This window comes from Selaginella moellendorffii, unplaced genomic scaffold (assembly GCF_000143415.4).
Source record: "Selaginella moellendorffii unplaced genomic scaffold, v1.0 SELMOscaffold_9, whole genome shotgun sequence".
NCBI classification, from domain to species: domain Eukaryota; kingdom Viridiplantae; phylum Streptophyta; class Lycopodiopsida; order Selaginellales; family Selaginellaceae; genus Selaginella; species Selaginella moellendorffii.
Window position 1 is genome coordinate 2,533,866 of NW_003314270.1, and position 19,127 is coordinate 2,552,992.

At 49.2% G+C, this 19,127-nt stretch overlaps 6 protein-coding genes across 8 annotated transcripts; 3 read left to right on the plus strand and 3 right to left on the minus strand.

Moving 5' to 3' along the window:
* Nucleotides 1-6: 6 nt before the first annotated feature.
* LOC9633322 (conserved oligomeric Golgi complex subunit 8) lies at nt 7-2,590 on the plus strand. Its single transcript, XM_002967690.2, has 12 exons — nt 7-153; nt 211-363; nt 603-751; nt 816-893; nt 952-1,045; nt 1,096-1,170; nt 1,228-1,515; nt 1,571-1,638; nt 1,696-1,750; nt 1,804-1,930; nt 1,979-2,163; nt 2,219-2,590. Exons 1-12 carry the CDS (start codon nt 46-48, stop codon nt 2,408-2,410), a joined length of 1,572 nt encoding a protein of 523 aa, XP_002967736.1. The 5' UTR covers nt 7-45; the 3' UTR covers nt 2,411-2,590.
* Nucleotides 2,591-3,116: 526 nt separating this feature from the next.
* On the plus strand, nt 3,117-3,961 carry LOC112345631 (transcription factor MYB4-like). Its single transcript, XM_024672793.1, has 2 exons — nt 3,117-3,401; nt 3,461-3,961. Exons 1-2 carry the CDS (start codon nt 3,391-3,393, stop codon nt 3,822-3,824), a joined length of 375 nt encoding a protein of 124 aa, XP_024528561.1. The 5' UTR covers nt 3,117-3,390; the 3' UTR covers nt 3,825-3,961.
* Nucleotides 3,962-4,061: 100 nt separating this feature from the next.
* Nucleotides 4,062-8,370, plus strand: LOC9633323 (probable 26S proteasome subunit YTA6). 3 transcript variants are annotated; one of them, XM_024672790.1, is made up of 23 exons: nt 4,062-4,484; nt 4,538-4,659; nt 4,720-4,814; nt 4,860-4,964; nt 5,016-5,259; nt 5,313-5,394; nt 5,446-5,597; nt 5,733-5,803; nt 5,860-6,027; nt 6,084-6,158; nt 6,214-6,318; nt 6,367-6,456; nt 6,512-6,587; nt 6,641-6,737; nt 6,793-6,862; nt 6,908-7,087; nt 7,142-7,264; nt 7,318-7,401; nt 7,448-7,632; nt 7,679-7,817; nt 7,879-7,938; nt 7,990-8,100; nt 8,151-8,370. In XM_024672790.1, the coding sequence occupies exons 1-23, from the start codon at nt 4,180-4,182 to the stop codon at nt 8,262-8,264; spliced, it is 2,853 nt and encodes a 950-aa protein (XP_024528558.1). In that variant the 5' UTR covers nt 4,062-4,179; the 3' UTR covers nt 8,265-8,370. The 3 variants fall into 3 exon arrangements, with proteins under 3 accessions (XP_024528558.1, XP_024528559.1, XP_024528560.1); XM_024672791.1 differs by having other exon boundaries at nt 5,449-5,597; nt 8,151-8,361; XM_024672792.1 differs by having other exon boundaries at nt 5,025-5,259; nt 8,151-8,361.
* A 2,367-nt stretch (nt 8,371-10,737) lies between these two features.
* On the minus strand, nt 10,738-12,714 carry LOC112345503. The gene has a single exon (XM_024672382.1). It carries the CDS (start codon nt 12,712-12,714, stop codon nt 10,738-10,740), a length of 1,977 nt encoding a protein of 658 aa, XP_024528150.1.
* A 148-nt stretch (nt 12,715-12,862) lies between these two features.
* On the minus strand, nt 12,863-15,125 carry LOC112345504 (PHD finger protein MALE MEIOCYTE DEATH 1-like). The gene is made up of 5 exons (XM_024672383.1): nt 14,843-15,125; nt 14,661-14,737; nt 14,347-14,495; nt 13,668-14,285; nt 12,863-13,620 (listed from the first exon to the last, which is right to left on the minus strand). The coding sequence occupies exons 1-5, from the start codon at nt 15,123-15,125 to the stop codon at nt 12,918-12,920; spliced, it is 1,830 nt and encodes a 609-aa protein (XP_024528151.1). The 3' UTR covers nt 12,863-12,917.
* Nucleotides 15,126-15,370: 245 nt separating this feature from the next.
* On the minus strand, nt 15,371-18,032 carry LOC9633324 (translation factor GUF1 homolog, mitochondrial). Its single transcript, XM_024672528.1, has 11 exons — nt 17,763-18,032; nt 16,891-17,626; nt 16,675-16,831; nt 16,567-16,621; nt 16,449-16,516; nt 16,296-16,400; nt 16,161-16,232; nt 15,997-16,110; nt 15,802-15,942; nt 15,689-15,748; nt 15,371-15,627 (listed from the first exon to the last, which is right to left on the minus strand). The coding sequence occupies exons 1-11, from the start codon at nt 18,027-18,029 to the stop codon at nt 15,465-15,467; spliced, it is 1,938 nt and encodes a 645-aa protein (XP_024528296.1). The 5' UTR covers nt 18,030-18,032; the 3' UTR covers nt 15,371-15,464.
* Between the last annotated feature and the right edge of the window lie 1,095 nt (nt 18,033-19,127).

Genomic DNA, 19,127 nt, shown 5'->3' on the forward strand with positions numbered 1-19,127 from the left:
AACCCTATCGCGGTAGTAGCTTTTATTTTATTTTGCTGGGAAGGAATGGCGATGGCGCCCGACCAGCAGGCGCTTCCGCCAGGACTGGAGAATGTGTTCCAGCAGTCCTATGTCTCGGATCTACTCTCCTATCCGCTGGATCGCCTCCACAAGGTAAGTCTAGATCTAGTTCTTGACGAAATATTTCTAGATCTATCGGACCGATTGTAGGAACCGGAGCTCCTGCGGGTCGATGCCGAGCGGATCTCTCGCCAGATGCAAGAGGTCGCGGTGGGGCATTATCGAGCATTCATCACGGCGGCTGAATCGCTCCAGTTCATCACCAAGGAAGTGGCTAGTATCGATCAGCATGTGGAATCCCTGGTGAAGTACATTTATCTGGATTTTCTTGATGATTCGTTTCACTCGCTTGTGTGTTCTTATATTGTTTGCGATGATTTTAGCTCTGAGATGATTTTTCTGATGTGTTCTTGAGATGGTTTGTTCAGTTGTTTTCGATTGCCTGAGATGATTCTTGTGCTAGATTTTTATCGCTCGGCATGGTTTGTGTGCTCCTGATTTTTTCGCTTAGATTTTCTTTTGTTAACTTGTTCGTATCTTAGATTGCAGAGATTCCTAAGCTGACCGCCGGCTGCAATGAATTCATGGATTCGGCTCAGCAAATTCTTGAGAAACGCAAGCTTAACAGGACATTGCTTGCGAACCATAGTACTCTGCTGGATTTGCTTGAGATCCCTCAGCTGATGGATACGTAAGTACCTTACATTAGCGGGCTTATTTTCTCTGTCTTTACTTTTGTTTGAGTCAGATTTCAGGTGTGTGCGGAATGGTAACTATGACGAGGCTCTTGATCTTGAGGCGTTCGTGGCAAAGCTCGCCACCATGCATATGAGGTGCGTCAATCTAGTTTGCGGTATTTTTTCTCGTCTCATCTTTGTAGTTGCTTTATAGACTACCAGTCATCCAGTCTCTCGTAGCAGATGTGAGACAAAACACGCAGTCTCTTCTTGCACAGCTCCTCCAGAGGTTGCGGTCCAATATTCAGGTATTTTTCGTGGAACAGTCGAATGCTTTGTTGAGCTTTGAATGTTGTAGGTTCCCGAGTGCCTCAGAATAATAGGATATCTACGTAGACTGGGAGTTTTCCACGACATTGAGCTGCGGTTGCAAGTAAGCTACCTTCCAGTTTTAATGCTCGTGAGCACCTATAAAATTGATGCTTTTCAGTTTTTAAAATGTAGGGAGGCCTGGCTTGCTGGCCTTCTCGACGATTTGGACCAAGGCAGTCCTTACATGTATTTGAAGAGCATGACCGAGTGCCATCGTGTGAACATTCACGATGTTGTCACTCAATATCGTGCTATTTTTTCAGATGACACTTCTGAGCCCTCGGATGGTGGCCTCCTGTTTAGCTGGGCAACACATCGCATAACCTGCCTGTTGGACACACTGCGCGAGTTGCTTCCCAAAGTCACCGAGGGTGCATCCTTGGCTCTTATTTTAGACTTGTGCATGGTACGTTGAGCATCCTATGTCTAGTCTTTGCTTCAACGTTTTGAGCTTTTGGCAGTACTGCGGGGTGAGTCTTGGCCGGGTGGGTCTCGACTTTAGAGGTCTTTTGCCACCAATTTTTGAATCGTAAGTTATCTTGAGCTCTTCCGGGGGATAGTTCTTATTGGTGATTGTCTTTTGCAGGTGCGTGTATGACTTGTTTGTGCGGAACTTGTCGATAGCGTTGCAAAACTTCCAGGTAATTCTTCTTCAGCAAGTGTTGAGAGGAAGAATAAACTTTTATGTCTACAGCTCATGCTCGATTCCCACCGCTGGGTTCCTTTGCCTTCAGTTAGATTGTCCAGCAGAGATTCCGAGGACAAGAACGCCCCTCCTCAGTCTCTCATCGAACATCCACCTCTAGCCGTGTTTGTCAACGGTACGTGCCACTTCCTCTCGTGAGCCGCTCACAATCGTGTTTTCACAGGCATTCTGGCAGCTCTTAACGAACTAAGGCTATGTGCTCCTGTGAGCTTGTCAAACAGGCTAGCGCTCGAGTTCCAGAAAGCACTGTGCAGTGTCTCGGATTCCCTGCTGCGCTACTCCTCGACGCGGATTCTCAAGGACAGCGAAGCGAATCTCTTCATGTCCTCGTGCCGTGCGTACGTGGAGGTAAGCGGGCCAACCAACCGATAAGATGATCCAACACTAACAACTCTCTACTCAGGTAGCTTCTCCATACTGTGTCGCGTGTTTCAGTCGCTGCTATCCATCCGCAATCACTGACACGAAAGCCAGTAGCGACGGTCTCCGGAAGCTAGTTTCATCGATGCCGGCCGAGAACGGATCTCCAGCGAGACTCCGAAGTGTTCCTGGAGTCGTGGAGAACATAATCACCACTTCAGCAAATGGTAACTGAAACGACAGCGCCGTTTTCTGGCTAGCGTGGACGGGGATTATAAATAAACTAATTATGGCGTGCAATTCGTAAAAGGGTGGATTTTACAATGGTGGATTTCACTCACACCACGTGTGTTCATAGCAAGCATAAGTGATATATACTGTTTGAAGTCATGTCTCTAATGCATCCCATTAAGCTTATCCTTCGTTGCCATTGATTTCTAGTGTAGCTCTCTCAACACTTTAGTTTTGTACCATGATGCTTAGAAGATTTACATATAACTCAAAAGTAGGTTGAAGTTTAATCAATTCCATGAATTGGTGGGGCAATTGTGTATTACACAAAGGTGCATAGTGTTAATGTTTGGACGTGAAGTTCTCTCAAGAGGAGCATGCAAAAGGAGATTTGAGAATATGGAAGTTGCAATTGCATGCAGTAACATTCAAATAACAATGGACACTTTCAACATTTTCTAATCATAATTGTTTTAAATTTTGAAATTTGTAAAATGGGTTTCCATGTTGTTTCGACATCGCGTTTTCTAGATTTTCTTGCAACTCAATAATGTAAAACTCATGTAAACAACACGTGTTTTTTGGCTGGAGAAGAAATGACGACAAAAACACCGTGTGGTTCCCACATGCTGGGCAAGAAGGGCAATGGTGGGTATAAATCCACACATTATCAATTTGGTTGATCACGAAATGGCAAGAAACAAGGAGAAGAGGAAAGTCTTGTGGTCACCTGAGGAAGACTCTATACTTCTCGACTATGTTACCACCAAAGGCATTACATTTTGGAGTAGCGTGCCAAACGAGACGGGTAATCGATATCCATAGCTTTTTTTCTGGTTCTCAAGCCACCTTTCTTGGTGATCAGGGCTCCAGCGTTGCGGGAAGAGCTGCCGGCTACGGTGGAGGAATTACCTCCGGCCAGATCTTCGCAAGGATCCTTTCACCGCGGACGAGAAGAAGAAGATTGTGGAGCTACGCTCGCTGATGGGCAACAGGTACAGAGATTTTAACGCTTGCGCATGGCAAATGGAATGGATGTTGCTTGCTTTTACAGGTGGGCCGTGATTGCCGCCGCGCTCCCCGGAAGAACAGACAACGATGTCAAGAACTTCTGGTATTCGATCCTGCGGAAGAGCCAGAGCAAGAAGCGCAAATTCCAAGCGCCATTGCAATTGCCCCTGGCTGCTGCTGCTGCCACGGATTCCTCGATCGCGAGCGCTGGACGCCCCGACACTCCATCGGGCAAATCCAATCCCAGCTCCGAGGATTTGGGCGTGGAGCTCGCAGAGGAGCTCACCAATCTAGATGATGAGACGAGTAGCAGCGTAGAATTTTGGAGAGAATGCTATCGATTAGCCATCAAAGCTATGAATCCCATCCCAGCCGAGAAAAACACTCGATCACTCGATCATCGATAGAAAGAACTTCCAAATCATCACTCTTTTCACATCACAAACACGTGCTGTTAAAAAAAAAAGCCTAGCCTTGTTCTTGTCTTTTCTGTCAGCCGTACGATACCGTCCATCCGACGGAGAAATGAAGCGCCAAACCGTGATTAATCGCGGCCGTTGTTGCGGTGAGCTTCATCCGACGGCTCTAATCTCGCCCTTCTTTTCCATGGGCTTTAGCTTATTAATGTTTTAGCGAGAGAGGAGGGTTTGAGTAGGGCGCCGGGGGGGACGGAGCTGCGGGAATGTATCCATCTCCGGCATGGCGAGCAGGGAATGCGTAGCGGATCGTCGCGCGCTTGGCTGAAATTTTGTGTCTTCGAACATGGAATCGGGTAGGGATCGAGCTCTTTTGCTGGCGCTGGCTGTCGCGGGCGGCTTCGCAGCGGGGACAGCAGCGGCCATGACGGCTACGACGTTCCCGTATCTCTTTGGGGCCGCCTTCGCCGCCCTGAGATCTAAGCGGAAGAGGGAGCTGCGTGAGCATCGGCATCGCTACAAGTCGGACAAGGTGAAGAGATTGTCTGGGAAGCCCAAAGAGGGCAAGGCTTACAGGGACGCCATTCGCAAGTCAATTGCCGAGTGGAAGGATATCGACGTCGAGCTCGACAATTTTCCATACTTTCTCAAGTGAGCCCTCGATCTTCTTCTCTGTTTTTCCTTCTCATGCGTGCTGCTTACAGTGAGAGTACCAAGACAGCGTTGCTGGATTCACTCTACGTCTATCTAAAGAGACCGGAGTTTGTGAAATTCACGTCGGAGCTAGCGTCTGTGAGCCCCCGGATACTGTTGACAGGACCTCCAGGTTCGTGGTTTAGGTCTTTGCGTGTTGGTTTCACTTTCACTTAATTCAATTGCATGCCAGGCTCGGAAATCTTTCAAGAAACACTTGTCAAGGCTTTGGCTCAGAAGCTCCAAGTGAACCTGCTTATCTTTGACAGTGCCAGCATTTGTTTGGAGGTACCATCAATTTTAGCAGCGCTATCATAGAAAGTTTGTTCACAGGCTAACGAACTCACGCCGGAGCCCGTAAGCGTCTCGGAGGAGACCGTGGAAAGTGATGAGGTGACCATTCAAATTGTAGATGGTGAAAATGTGGATACGAAAGAGGTTCGCTGTTCTTCTGTTCGTGTGATTTTTCATGGTGTTTATTCTTGTCAGGTTCTGCAGGATGGTGTCAACGGCGTGGCTCCGCCGTCTATGCTCGATACTGTACCCCAAGAGAACAGCAAGGCACCGAAATCAGTTAGCTCACCCACGAGAACCAAAACCTCCGAGGCAGTCGAGCTATCTTTACCGAGTTCTAGATCGAAAGATCAGGCAAAGGATTTGGCAACATCACTAATGAGCGCGGGAGGGGCAACGACACAAGTGGTAGAATCATCACGACGAGCGTTGAAGAAAGGTAATTTCTATCGCGTTTGTTCCGCATAATTCTATAGCGTGTATGTTGTGAAGGCGATCGAGTAAAGTTCGCTGGCCCTACGTGTCCTGCAACTCCTTCCGGCCTAGCTGTTTTAGTCAGTGGAAGCTCGAATGGGTAAGCCACCTGTGCTCTCTGCTATAATGCTGACGTTTGTGTATTGTAAAGAAGCAAAGGACCGTCCATTGGGGCGAGAGGACGTGTGCTGCTAGTACTCGAAGACAATCCAAGCAAGGTTGGCGTGCGGTTCGATAAACCAGTTTACGGTGGCAACAATCTGGTAGATCTATGCGAGGATGGACACGGCTACTTTTGCAACGGTATGAGGCATTTCCGCCTAGTATGTTAATCTCAAGAGTCTTTTGTATAGCTGCAATACTTAGAAGCATGAGTCTAGTTCTGCTCAGGATTATTTTGTTGCTTGCTTGACAGCTGGCAACGAATCTCTCGTGCAGTTTCAGAGCTTCGGTTGGAACATTCTTCTGGAGAGGACGTAGATAAGCTGATACTCGACTCTTTAATTGAGGTACGGCGTGAATTATCTATCTACAATGGGTTCTGAGGAGTTTGTGTTTTGGCCAGGTTCTGGTTTCGGAAGCTTCTAAAGTGCCGTTGATTTTACTTATTAAAAACGTGGAAAAATCTATAATGGGGAACTTTGAGCGGTACATGAAGCTGGAAAGATTGGAAAAGGCCGATGTGAAGCTTGTAATCATTGGATCTCACACATCTGACCACCATAAGGACAAGGTACTTATGAGTTATACAAATTACGGACGCTTTTTTAAAATTTTATAAACAAGCAGGGGAGCTCTGGCTCATATCATTCGAATTCCAAGATGGGTAACAATTTTACGGCGTTCCTCGATATGTCTTTACTGGTGAGCCCTCCGATTCGTGGCCGTAGTTTCAAACCTACTGACAGGGAACATGCAGGATCATCTTTCTACGCGAGCTGAAGACTATAAACCAGATGGTTCCAAATGCTCTAGGATGCTTGCTAAGCTGTTTCCTAGTAAAATATATGTGCAGCAACCACAGGTAATGAAGAAACGTGTACGAATATTCCGACTAACAGCTTATGATCAGGACGAAAATATGTTACTCGTGTGGAATCGTCAACTCGAACAGGATGCGGAGAGGCTGAAAGCGGAAGCGAACAGACAACTTCTGCGAATTGTGTGTAATGTTGCTCCCGATCTAGATTACTCACGTTTTAAATTGATGTGTCCAGATTATGTCCACATCCAATGTTGAGTGCAACGACTTGTCAACAATCAACATCCAGACTCATCTATTGACACATGATAGTAAGCGGTAGCCCTTGTCAATTCTTTAATGTAATTTGTATGTCTTGTTACAGTGGCCGAGAAGGTGGTCGGATGGGGGATTAGCCATCATTTACAGCATCATGTAGAGCCTCTACATCGAAACGGCAAGATCGTCATCAAAGCGGAGAGGTATGTTTTCATAAAACCTCGTACTTTTGGTCACGTATTTGAATGGGTGCTTCAGTTTGGAGCATAGTCTAGCAGAGCTCCAAGCAATTCAAAGAGGGTCTACTCAGCGTAAAAAGACTCTCAAGGCAAGCCCGATTTTCTTGGGGACATTGTCTGATAGTGGTTTGCAGGATGTAGTTTGTGACAATGAGTTCGAAAAGATTTTACTGCCCGAAGTCATACCACCAGATGAGATTAGAGTAACTTTTGATCACATTGGTGCTTTGGATAATGTGAAAGAGACCCTACGCGAGCTGGTGATGCTTCCATTACAACGGCCAGAGTTATTCGTCAAAGGCCAACTTACGAAGGTCTGTGTGTTTGTTATTTGCTTTTTTTCTTTGTCTAACGAATTTATATGGCAGCCTTGTAGGGGCCTACTCTTATTTGGTCCTCCAGGAACTGGTAAGACCATGCTTGCTAAGGCGGTTGCTACAGAGGCTGGTGCAAATTTCATCAATATTTCAATGTCCACAATTGCATCTAAAGTAAGCACTTACCACGTGATAGTGTTCAAGTTTACCGTTTTCTTTCTTCGCAGTGGTTTGGTGAGGCGGAGAAATATGTCAAGGCAGTATTTACTTTGGCCAGCAAAATCTCACCAAGCGTGGTGTTCGTTGACGAGGTATGCAATCGGATGTTTGTTACATTTGATGTATGTTTCTCTACAGGTTGATAGCATGTTGGGTAGAAGAGGTAAAGACCACGAGCATTCAGCCATGCGGAAGCTGAAGAACGAATTCATGGCTAGCTGGGACGGATTAAGAACGCGTGAGAAGGAAAGGGTCATTGTACTGGCAGCAACAAATCGTCCATTCGATCTGGATGAAGCTGTCATACGGAGATTTCCGCGAAGGTAAATCTAATACAATTGTAAACATCGGCTTGACGATTTTTTTCAGGTTGATGATTGATGTTCCTGATGCCGAGAACCGTGCGAAAATTCTCAAAGTTATACTTAGTGACGAGGATCTTTCCCCCGATTTTAACATGGAGGAAGTGGCAGCGGCGGCAGATGGGTATTCCGGGAGCGATTTGAAAGTGAGCTCGTAGTCTAAATCAAGGTTTGTCAGGAATTTGAGTTGTTTCCTTTGGCGTGTAGAATCTGTGCACAACGGCGGCCTACATCCGGATACGAGAACTCTTGGAACAAGAAAAGAAGGTAAGTGGTGTTTAGAGCAAGCTCGCGCTAAAAGGGATTGTTTGGTTGCAGGAGATGGAGAAAGCGAAAGCCCAAGGGGTTGAGAAGCCGGCAGCTCCAACCGGAGTCACGCCCTACATTCGTCCAATCTCAATGGCTGACATGCGGCACGCAATGGAGAAGGTGAGGAGGTTTCGATTTGGAATGGTTTTCAAGAGCTTTCTTCGTCACAGGTTCGATCAAGCGTGTCCTCGGATGCTGGTATCATGGGAGAGTTGCAGCAATGGAACGAGCAGTACGGTGAAGGGGGCACTCGGAAGAAGGCGACACTGACGTACTTTATGTGAAAGCACGGTTTGGAGAAGAGAGACAATTTTTATTTGTGTAAAACTATCTCACAGGCGATTTGTTGTTAATACTATGGAGGAATACATTTAAGCGTAAGTGATTGAAGTACTGGTTGGAGAGGAAAGCTGAGGATATTTCTCAATCCAACGGATATTAGGGGGAAGCATAAAATCAAGAGCTTCACAACCTCAGAATTCCACATGCTATGGAAGGTAATCTGGGTGAGAGGATAAATGATGTGACACGCCATGATGGAGTTTTGTGGAAATGGACGCCCTCCATTCGATCACCTAGAAAGGATCCATCGTTCTTTCGTGGTATCGGTTCATATAAAAACCCGAGCATGCTTCATATAGATCCACGAGACCATTCCCTACGAACACGTCGGCGTTGTAGTGGCCTCTTGGCACTGACCTCCACTCCTCGGCTTGAGCAGCGCATAGCAGCAATGAAACTTCAAGAGTTCATCCTGTCAAAGAGCTCCAATACCAGGGTGTACATATCGATCACAGTCTTGATATCTTCATGATGATCGCGTCCTCTTTCTTCTCAAACTTTTCGCGTGTAGACCCAAGCCTATGCCCAACGATTCCACCTTTACAATCTTCTATTTAGGCTGGAGCGCTAGTGCGCAGTCCCGAAGCTCTTGACGGCTAGTCAACATCAGTCAAAACCTGGCAAATATATTTGGAGATGCTGGGTGTCGATCCCAGTGCCTCTCGCATGCTAAGCGAGCGCTCTCCCATCTGAGCTACAACCCCTTAATAAAAATATTAAATTACAAAGCTCTCATTACAATACGAGTTTTTATTTTGCGATTCGCTTTCCTCCACAAAATCCCTTCTCCAGCGCTTGATTCGACTTCCATTTGGGAGAAATACGGCCACTTTCGGGATAGCTGATGCGAAATCTGCGCTTCCTTCCGTTCTCTCAAATTTCTGGCTTTCACTAGGAGGCTTTGGATAAAAGAATTCTTTTTGAAGAGAAAAATAAACTAGAATATACTAAAAAGTGTTTAGGAAAGTTTATACATTATAAATACAAGAAGTTAAACGGAAGAACCATTTTAAACATGTAATGCCTGGACATATCGCGATGCTGCAGCAGGTTGACGGCAGCATACCTTCTCATGGCAAACAGCGTCCAGCGACAAGTCTTGCTCCAACTGCTCAACGATCTTTGCCTAGAAAGAAAAATCTACCAGTTGCTCTACTTTTCCATACCAGCCGCGTGATTCCGGGAGAATTCTGGATGCAAGTGCAGTTGCACCTCTATAATATGGCGACGGCTCGTAGATCCAGACCATCGAATCGAGATGAACTTGGGTGTGGCCTTGCTCGTCCTTGGCATCGGCTGGATCACACCCTGCCTTCTCATCGGGAGAATTCGATCCTCGGAGCTCCCTCCAGGTCCATTCTCTTTCCCCATTTTCGGAGCGCTCTTTCTCCCTCGAGGAGCCACTCCACCACTACTTTGCAAAGGTCAGCAAGAAGTATGGGCCGATTATCTACCTCAAGATCGGAATGGCCCCGTTGGTGGTGGTGAACGACAACGAAACGGCCGCACAGGTTCTCAAGGCCCACGACCTCGAGTTTGCAAGCCGGCGACGACGAGTTCGTCCGGATCGTTAGCCACAACTGGAACGATCTCATCCTCGCACCCATCGGTGGTAAGCGGAAGACAATGAGGAGGATTTGCAGCACACACCTGTTTAGCAACAACATGCTCAAGGTAAAGCGCAGGATTCCGCGAGTCAGAGATGAAGCATACAGTCAAGTCCATCTTCCAGCGGGAAAGCGATCAACCTGCAAGAGGTTTTCAACACTCTCTTGTCAAATTCGCTTTGCCTCGTTCTTTTCAGCGAGCGAGGGCTGGAGGTGGTGGATCTCATCCGGAACATAGCCGCTCTAAGCTTGTACTTGAACGTTGGAATCCTGCTCCCGGCACTAGATCGGCTGGATCTTCAATTGGAGTCTACAAGAAAATCAACTCGGAGCTCATGCCTCGCCTGAAGCTCTTGCTGGAAGATCAAATCGACAAGCATCGACGCAGGAAAGATCAAGCTGGGGACGCGTTCGTCCAGGCTTCACCGACGTTCTTATATCTCTCGAGGAGGATTCTTATATCTCTCAGTTGCCAAACATCTCCATTCTGGGACTGGTAAGTTCTACCAACTTCCATCTCGCCCGTGGTCGTGATCTCTCGAAGCCTCTTTCTTTCCTTGTTGCAATCACAGGACATGGTTGTAGCGGGGTTGGAAACTTCACTAGTGACGCTCGAGTGGACAATGGCAGAGCTCCTAAACCATCCCCGAGTCATGCCCAAGGCTCAAGACGAGATGGACAGCGTCGCCCAGTGCAAGAGTCCGATCTTCCAAACCTCCCATACAGCGAAGCCATCGTCAAGGAATCACTGCGTCTCCACCCGGCAGCACCACTGGGAGTTCTAGGCGGCTACACTCCATCTGTGAATCTAGAACGAGAGATCTCCCGCGGCAGTAGCACCGGGGGTACGTATCACAGCATCCAGCACCTCTTGGCTATGGTGTCCAAAGCACGACACAGCCTCTCGCTCCAAGATCTCCCTCATGGCACGGCTGCAGTGCACAGGGCCGCCGCTAAAGTCACTCCCGCCGGGGCTGCAAAGCTCCACCATCCTCCGCAGCGTGAGCAAGTCCCCCGGGGCGGTCTCGTGGAACGCCGCGGCCGCGCTCTCCAGCCTCGCCTCCTTCTCGGCCTTGCTCCCGCGGGAGAGATAGCCGGCAGTCCAGTAGACGTATGGATACGAGGAAACTATCCAGTCCCTGGTCTTGCCGACTTCCACCACGGAGTCCAGCTCCTCGGAGATCTTCACCATCTCCATGAGAGCCGCGCTTGGATCCCCCCGGTTTTGCAGAGCGCTGATGTATCTCGTCGCCACGCCCGGCTTCTCGGCCTCGATCCTCTCCTCGAGCTTGCATCGGTCGCAGCGGCACACGAACTTGAAGTTCCTCTCGGCCATTTGCTTGCGCCGCTCGGCCAGCGGCTGGAATGGATTCACGTAGCTAGTGATGAGCTCCTCCCCGGCGGAGATGTCCCTCCCAGCTCGCACGAAGAGAGCTCCTCCCACCGGATGCCTCGAGACGTTTGGGAGGCACGAGTGGTTGATCATGGTTGCGAGAGGACACAGGCCATTCCTGCTTCCCAGCTCCTTGAAGACGTAGCGATACGACGAAGTCGGCGTGGAGTGATCGTCATGTGCCTGGAACCAGCCGCTGTTTGGGAGGAACAGATCCATGCCAAACATCTCCCTCTCGTCGAAGAAGGCCGTGAGCTGCGCGAGGACTCGCCGGTTTGCCGCGCAAACCCGGCCAATCTTCGCGTGGAACTCCAGGCCGCCTTTGGTCGAGCGGGCGATGGAGTTCGATACGAGGACGAGGTCGCCAGCTTTGAGGTCCTTGGTGGCGAACAAGCCCCGTCCCTTGCCTTGGACAAGCTGCAGCCTCACGGATCCCACGAAGTCGCTGAGCACTGGAGCGAGGCTTGGATTCCTTCCGCCGAGCAGGAACTGTGAGAGATCGTAAGCGCCGGTCACGCTTTGTTCTTGTAGTGCCGAGCAGTGCTCGCAAGCTTCCGCCACCTTTCTTGCCATGCCTTGTTCGTCCGGGGACGCGGCGAGAACTTTCCCCGCGTTTTGCAAGCACTCGAGCGCCATAGCATACTCTTGCATGGCGACCAGAGCTTGTCCCTTGACGAACAGGCTCTGGAAATGCGAAGGATTCACAGCCAGAGCCCTGCTCGCGTCGAGAAAGGCCTTCTCGTGGAATCCCAGCCGGAGCCAAGCCTCGCTGCTACGGGAGAAAGCTTGCAAGGCTCCAGGAAATCCACGCTCCACGCACTCCACGTAGAGAAACGCCGCTCTCCGGTACTCCCCACGCGAGTACGCAGCATTGGCTTCCTTCCACAGAGAATTCCCATCCTCGTTGGCCAGATCGCCATAGCCCACGATCTCAACGGACGCTGGATTGTCGACCATCATCGCCATTCCCACTGCTCCAGCGAGAAGAACCCGCGGCTCCGTGATTCTCACCACCGCTCCCCGAGGGAACCACGCGCGGGCATCCGCGTCGGTGGAGGACGAGAGCGTGAAATTCGACACCAGGAGCTTGATGGTGCATCCGGGATCGCGCTCGTCTCGCAGCGCCGTGAGGAGGCCCAGCGCCGGCTGCTTGTACACGCGCGCATTCTCGCACAGGCTTCCCACCACGACGCAGCGCAGCTCCGCCTCGCTTTGCTGCTGCTCCTGTTGCTTCATCACCCTCACCTCCTTGAGCGCCGGAAGATTTCGCAGCAGCTCCGCCAGGGGGACCGTCCCCGCGACCGGCCACGGCACTGGCGCCGCCGTCGCCATCGCCACCGCGCTGGTGCTGGAGAGCGCGCTGCTGAAGAAGAGCGCCGCCATTGCCGCCATGGGCGCCCTTCTTCTCCTCCACAAGGAACAAAGCATAAAAGCCCTTAAATTCAAAACCCTCGACCGTTGACCATATCCCATGACAAACCCTAAATTCTAGGACCGTTGACCCTTTGACTATTAAGGATATATAAAATTGACCATGATAAACCCTAAATCTTCTCAAATGAGATATAAGGGGATAACGAAGGAAGAAAGAAAAGTTATGTACAGCCGCCACAGAAAAACTGCTCTGGAACATCATCGCCATCCCTGATGTGCGCACACCTCGTGTGGCTCCACACGCCGCAGGAATCGCACGCCGCCATGCGCTCGCCATCGTCGTCTCGAGCTCCACACCGGCAATTCACCACCCAGTCGTCCACTCCCTTCTCAAACCTCCCCGCCGAGAACCTGTTGTCGATCCCGGTCGCCCTGATCGCCACCTCCGCCGTCCTTTGGATCTTCACCAGCTTGAGCGGCCTCTCGTCCGCCTCGCCCTCCAGGACCGGGATGCTCGTCACGCGCAGCTGGCCCAAGCTCGGGTACACGTCCCTGAACGCCTTGGCCGCCTCTCGCTTGAGATCTCCCACCGTAGCGCTCGCCGGCAGCACCACCAGCTCGCTGGGAGCTCCTCCCTGATCGCCACCTTGCTCCACCGATTCCATCCGGCACTGGACTCTGAATACCTCCGCTCCTGGCTCGTCGCATGGATCTGTCTCGGAGTTTCCATTGTAGTCCTTTATGAAGTGCTTCGTGTCCAGGACTGTCCTGCTCGCTTGTGCCAGAGGATCGTCCTCGGGAAGAAGACCACCCGCAAGAACTTTGCTGTATAAGTACCTTAGATCATCCAGAACTTTGGAAAACTCTGGCGCGTCTGCCTCTTCCTTTTTGTCTTGGATCTCTGGCGACTCAATCCTGGCCAACCTGAGAGATCATTAATTAGCACGAGAAAAGGTAAGACACTCTTTTACCTGTACTCGAGCTGCCGAAACTGCTCGTCACGCCGTCTTTGCACGACCAGATCACCCACAATCTTTCCGACGAAGCTGCACAGGCTGTGATCAAGCAAGCCCGTATCGCCAATGTGCAGTCGAGCTTGCTCTCGCAGCTTGATCCTCGGCATCCACTCGTTCAAGCCGAATTGCCGCAGCGCAGTCAGGAGAACGTCCAGTGTTTTGTCCAGTCTCTTGGCCGACCAGCGCTGGGAGTTACGGTTTGGAGCCGGAGCCGGAGCCGGAGGAGCATTCACTCCAGCGGGCACAGTAGCTTTGGAGCCCGTCGCCTTGCTGCTGAGTGCGTGAAGAAGCTCCATGAAATGGCTCACGAGCTCTTGCAAGTTCCCAGTCCGACCGTTCCGATAATAAGTAGCGATGCGGCGCAGCCTTTCGTCTCCCAAATCCAGGAAAAAGCTGAGCGGAGTGCTCGCAATCTGGTTGACGGCTTTCTTGTACGCAGCATCTGTTATGCCAAAGCTTCCCCTCCCAAACTGATAGCCCCACAAACCATACCAGGGCTGACCCTTTGCAACAGCATGAAGCAATCGAAAGCTGGTTCCAAACTTCTTGGAAGCATCAAGAACACTAACTTTCCTGGGATAAAAACGAAGAAACAAGAGAAGGTTGAGCGAAAGAAAACCAAAGTGAAGCATACCTTGCTCGCATCATGGTGCACAAGCGATCCCACAAGTTCATGATCTCACGGCCGGAGAGAGACGAGGATCCTCCCTCGAAGCCATTGACTCTCAAGAGATGCCCGTAGCCATTCGAGTGTATGATCCCGTGGAGGAGATGGGACGTGTTCTCCAAAACGATAGTTCGCGAAGAACTTAGCCCACACTTTGGACATCTGCAACCTCTTTTCTAGCTTCTCTGTATAGAGTTTTTTTCTCACAGCCATGGTTACCTTGTGATAGACGAAGCAATGACGCTGCCACAGTGACTGCATAGCTTATGTCCCTTGCCCACTCCCAAAGCTTCCAGCTTTCCAGGAGCGTGGAGAATGAAATGGTACCGCGCACCGCAAACCGGGTGATGGCTCCAGCCTAAGAAACAAAGAAACACCACGATCGATCGAAATTTCATTCTAGAATCCTCTCTTTCTCCCTCTCGCGCTAGCGATCTCGCGACCGCGCGCGATCGAAACGTACCGATAATGCGGCAGTGGGAGCAGCCGAGAGCGCCCGACTCGAACGGCAATTCCTCGAGCACCAGCAGCGATTGCTCGGCGCCGCGCTGCGACACCAAGGGGACGCACCAGCGCTGGACGCCGGGCATCGGCGCCGCCATCATCTGCCCAAACTCATTCAAGAAGGCGCGGACGTTGCTCCGGAATGGCCCTGAGAAATCCGCCGGGTAGCCGCCGCTCCCAAATCTCTCCAGGCTGAAGCGCTCCACCACGCGAGCACGCTTGGGCGGCCGGTACAGCACCATGGATCGATCGATCGGCCTCCTCCTTCTCCTCCACCGCCGCGCCGCCAAGCGATTAGCCGCGATCGCCCTGCCGGCGCTCTTGCATGCGCTCCATCACCAGGCACACAAATCTTTGCACGCCGGCGAATATCCCCCTCCCCTAAGACAGGAAAGCCCAGGAATATTCGCCCGTTCTAGCTTCCGCCCGCCGCCTGGCCCACCGGCCACCGCCTATCGCCGGTGGACTCTACCTCGGACGCCGTACAGCGCTTTTAACTCCGCCCAACTCGGCGGGATAACAAATTTCAAAATTTTACTGCTCCAACTGCCTGCCGCCACGTGGCGGCGTTTCGCGCTCTCTCACTGCTTTAAGAGGTCGTGGAATGCCTCTTGTGGTATGTCCACCGAGCCAAAGCGTTTCATTCGCTTCTTCCCTTCCTTTTGCTTGTCTAGTAATTTCCTCTTTCGTGTTACGTCCCCTCCATAACACTTGGCCAACACATTCTTCCTCAAAGCAGAAATCCTGTACACAAAAAAAAAAAATGAGATTGTAGAGCTAGAGAGTTGAAACGATCGTGACTTACGATTCTCGAGCTATAACTTTGCTTCCTACTGCTGCCTGTATCGTTACCTCGAACATTTGCCTGGATTTGAGGCGTCAGTATGATCGATCTAGACTTTGGAAAATGAGACTTACCTGTCAAGAACTTTCTTTAGCTTGTCCACAATCTCTCGACCAGTTCTCACGGATTTGGCCTGGTGAACTATGGTGGAAAGAGCGTCCACTGCCTGACCATTGAGCAGCACGTCGACTTTCACAAGGTCCGCTTCCTGGTAGCTGTGCAACACGCAGCAATGTCACGGTGAATTGAAAAGGAACATATGGCTTTACCCGTCATCGTCGTAGTCAAAGGAAGCATAGCCAGAAGTGATACTCTTGAGCACACTGTAAAAATCGACGACCACTTCACGCAAGGGAAGCCGATACTTTAGTAATGCCCGCTGGCTGCAACGTCGTTTATCAAAAGATCTGAAAGTCTAGAGCAAACTCTTTACCTGTCAATGTAGGAAAACTCAAGCTGTTCACCCCTTCGATCTGAACAAAGAGTGATCAGAGCTCCAACATGCCTGAAACAAGCAGTCTTTCAGTGACGGGACGAATTCATCATAGAACAAGCGGCACGGGCTTACTCACTAGGTGTAATAATCGTCGCAACCACGACTGGTTCCATAGCGGAAACTATTTTCTGAGCTGGCTGGGAAGGTAAGAGCGCTGGATTTTGGACATTTAGTTTGCTGCAACTCTTGGAGTTAAGAACACAGCATCGCATACAGCTCACTCACCTCCCATCTTGAAACTCAAAAATGTAAGGCACGGTTGGAGCTGTTGCTATGACTTGGGCTCCAAATTCCTGAAAGAAAGAAAAAAATCAGAAAACTCAAACACTCCACAAATTTTAACCTGCTCTAGCCGCTGATGAAACACATCCATGTGAAGAAGTCCAAGGAAGCCACACCTGATAGTTTATAAAGTCTGTGTTCGTTAACTTTGAATTGCCATGCATCATACCTGAACCCAATGCCCAAGGCAGCACTCGTTTCTTTGGTAGCGCTAACACTAGCATCGTTGCATGTGAGCCGTTCCATGGCTTGAGCCAGAGCTTCGAAATCTGATCCATCAGCCGGATAAATGCCAGCAAAAACCATATGCTTCGCAGGCTTGAAACCTGAGTATCAACAACAAGGATGTAAGTTAATTGTAGAAGCATAAAAGAGAAATGCTTACCAGGAAGAGCTTCAACAGACACATTCGCATGATGCATAGTATCTCCAACCCGTGCTTCTTGCGTAGCTTTCAACCCCGCAATCAAGTATCCAACTTGGCCGGTTTGAAGCATTCCAGTCGACGTTAGCTCCGGATGTAGAATTCCAGTGTCGAGAACGTCATAAGTCTGACCGGTCGCTACCGAGGCTATCCTGTCACCTTTCTTGATGGATCCGTCCACCACGGCACCATTGCAAATGACACCCCGGTACTCATCGAAGTAAGAATCCAGGATGAGCATTCGCAGTGGCAAATGGCATCTACCAGTCGGAGGAGGAATTCGTTTGATGACCGCCGGTAAAACCTCCGAGAGTCCTTGCCCAGTCTTTGCAGAGGTAAGCAGTGCATCCTCGGGTTCCAGATCAAACATGGTCTTGAGCTGCGCTTTCACTCTCTCTGGATCAGCAGTCGCCTGGTCGATCTTGTTGATCACAGGAATGATCGTCAAGTTGGCCTCGAAAGCCAAGTAGAAGTTGGCCACTGTCTGTGCTTGAATGCCCTGCGTCGCGTCCACCACCAGGAGCACACCTTGGCAAGCAGCGAGCGATCGAGAAACCTCGTAGCTAAAGTCGACGTGACCCGGTGTGTCGATAAGATTCAAAAGGTACTGCTCGGAAGAACCATCATCTTCGTTCTTGAGGTCGTAGAACATGGTGGCAGTCTGTGCTTTCACAGTAATACCTCGTTCCCGTTCCACCTAGAAACGAAACGAAAACAATTTATCAGAATCCACACAGAGCGATACAGAGAGAGAAAAAATGCAGTATTAACAAAGATGAGAATTCTAGCACACTCAAAAGAATTTCCTGGCTTGATACAAAGATTTCTCATACCTGGAGCTTGTCGAGATACTGCGGCTGGCCTTTACCCTTCTGTATCGTTCCGGTGAGCTCCAGCAATCGATCCGCGAGGGTCGACTTGCCATGGTCAATGTGTGCGATGATGGAGAAATTCCTGATCAGCGACACCGGGAACTTGCTGAGATCGATGTTCTTAGCGGCGGCACTGGCTGCATTGGAGCTCCATCGCGCGCTCCATGCGAATGCTGCTGGCCTGATCCTAGGCGCAAAGCGGCGATGCAACCCCCGCCATGCTGCCATTCACAAAATGATAAACCCTAACTATACCCTCTGTCATGTGTTCGAGTCCTTTTGGAAGACTTTTGTTCAATGTCACTTATTGGTTACAAATTAGGGACTTCGTTTTAAAATTTATAATAGTTGCAGAATGGGGATTATTTTTTTAACCATGTCTTAGTGAGAAATTGTACTGATATTTGCTCTCAAACAATCGAAGGTGGCAAATTGCATAAGGTGGATAAATGTGTTATACTCATTGGACTCTTATTTTGACCACTGCCATATGGCATACTTTTAACTCCACTTTAAGGTTTAGGGATTTATGTCTCACAACTAGAATTTGGGTTTAGATTTAAGCCAAATGCAAAATAAGGATAAATACACTTAATAGAGTAAAAAACCAACTCAAAATACAATCTATAATTTATAAGGAAAGGATTAATGCACCTTTTTTTTTTTTTTTAATCAGTTAAAGATTTAAGGTTAAGCATCCATGGGTTTAAACATAAGATAAACAATAAGGCTAGTGCTTAATATACCCATTATCTCTACTATACTTTATATAATTTTGGTTATGCACTTCCCACAGGATCTAGATATTTATAGCTCTCTCTAATACCCATCTCGAAGACTTTTCATTTTGGAGCCTTTAAGTCTACTTTAGTGGGATCCTAGTGTATACTAATATCCCATCCCCACTTTCCTCTATGCTAGATATAGCAAAGGAGATGTAGAAGCAAATCATGAAAGCCATACTAGAGTTGAGAATCTCATAAGACTTCAAATCTAAGAAGGAAATCCCTCACTAGTTTCTTGCCATTTCAAGCTTATTGGTGGAACAATATTATAATTAACACCTCCCTTCTTCTGGAAGCTGCTCACATTTAGAAAAAAGGGTACCTATCCTATTAGGTCTTTTGTATGAACTTTCATAAAGGTATTTCATGTTTTCTTTTTAGATCATAGTATTTTGATTTCAGATTCTTTTTTTTCCAGTTGGCAACCATTTCAATGAGCTCATCTGGTGTTTACTATTATTACAACTTAAATCACTCCTCTCTTTTTTCTCAGTATACTCAAATAAGAGGACTTTTGCCCTTTTCCAATTCCAATCTGGTT

Excerpts from the sequence above, each read along its gene's own strand:
- LOC9633322 (XM_002967690.2), top strand. The coding sequence starts at position 46 with ATGGCGATGGCGCCCGACCAGCAGGCGCTTCCGCCAGGACTGGAGAAT. Across the intron at positions 752-815 it reads ATCCCTCAGCTGATGGATAC|GTGTGTGCGGAATGGTAACT; the intron begins GTAAGTACCTTA and ends GTCAGATTTCAG. Across the intron at positions 1,516-1,570 it reads TTATTTTAGACTTGTGCATG|TACTGCGGGGTGAGTCTTGG; the intron begins GTACGTTGAGCA and ends AGCTTTTGGCAG.
- LOC9633323 (XM_024672790.1), top strand. The coding sequence starts at position 4,180 with ATGGAATCGGGTAGGGATCGAGCTCTTTTGCTGGCGCTGGCTGTCGCG. Across the intron at positions 6,028-6,083 it reads CTGACCACCATAAGGACAAG|GGGAGCTCTGGCTCATATCA; the intron begins GTACTTATGAGT and ends ATAAACAAGCAG. Across the intron at positions 7,402-7,447 it reads GCGTGGTGTTCGTTGACGAG|GTTGATAGCATGTTGGGTAG; the intron begins GTATGCAATCGG and ends GTTTCTCTACAG.
- LOC112345503 (XM_024672382.1), bottom strand. The coding sequence starts at position 12,714 with ATGGCGGCAATGGCGGCGCTCTTCTTCAGCAGCGCGCTCTCCAGCACC.
- LOC112345504 (XM_024672383.1), bottom strand. The coding sequence starts at position 15,125 with ATGGTGCTGTACCGGCCGCCCAAGCGTGCTCGCGTGGTGGAGCGCTTC. Across the intron at positions 14,496-14,660 it reads GAAAGCTGGAAGCTTTGGGA|AACACGTCCCATCTCCTCCA; the intron begins GTGGGCAAGGGA and ends ATCGTTTTGGAG. Across the intron at positions 14,286-14,346 it reads TGCACCATGATGCGAGCAAG|GAAAGTTAGTGTTCTTGATG; the intron begins GTATGCTTCACT and ends TTTTTATCCCAG.
- LOC9633324 (XM_024672528.1), bottom strand. The coding sequence starts at position 18,029 with ATGGCAGCATGGCGGGGGTTGCATCGCCGCTTTGCGCCTAGGATCAGG. Across the intron at positions 15,943-15,996 it reads TTTGACTACGACGATGACGG|CTACCAGGAAGCGGACCTTG; the intron begins GTAAAGCCATAT and ends CGTGTTGCACAG. Across the intron at positions 15,749-15,801 it reads CTAAAGAAAGTTCTTGACAG|GCAAATGTTCGAGGTAACGA; the intron begins GTAAGTCTCATT and ends CCTCAAATCCAG.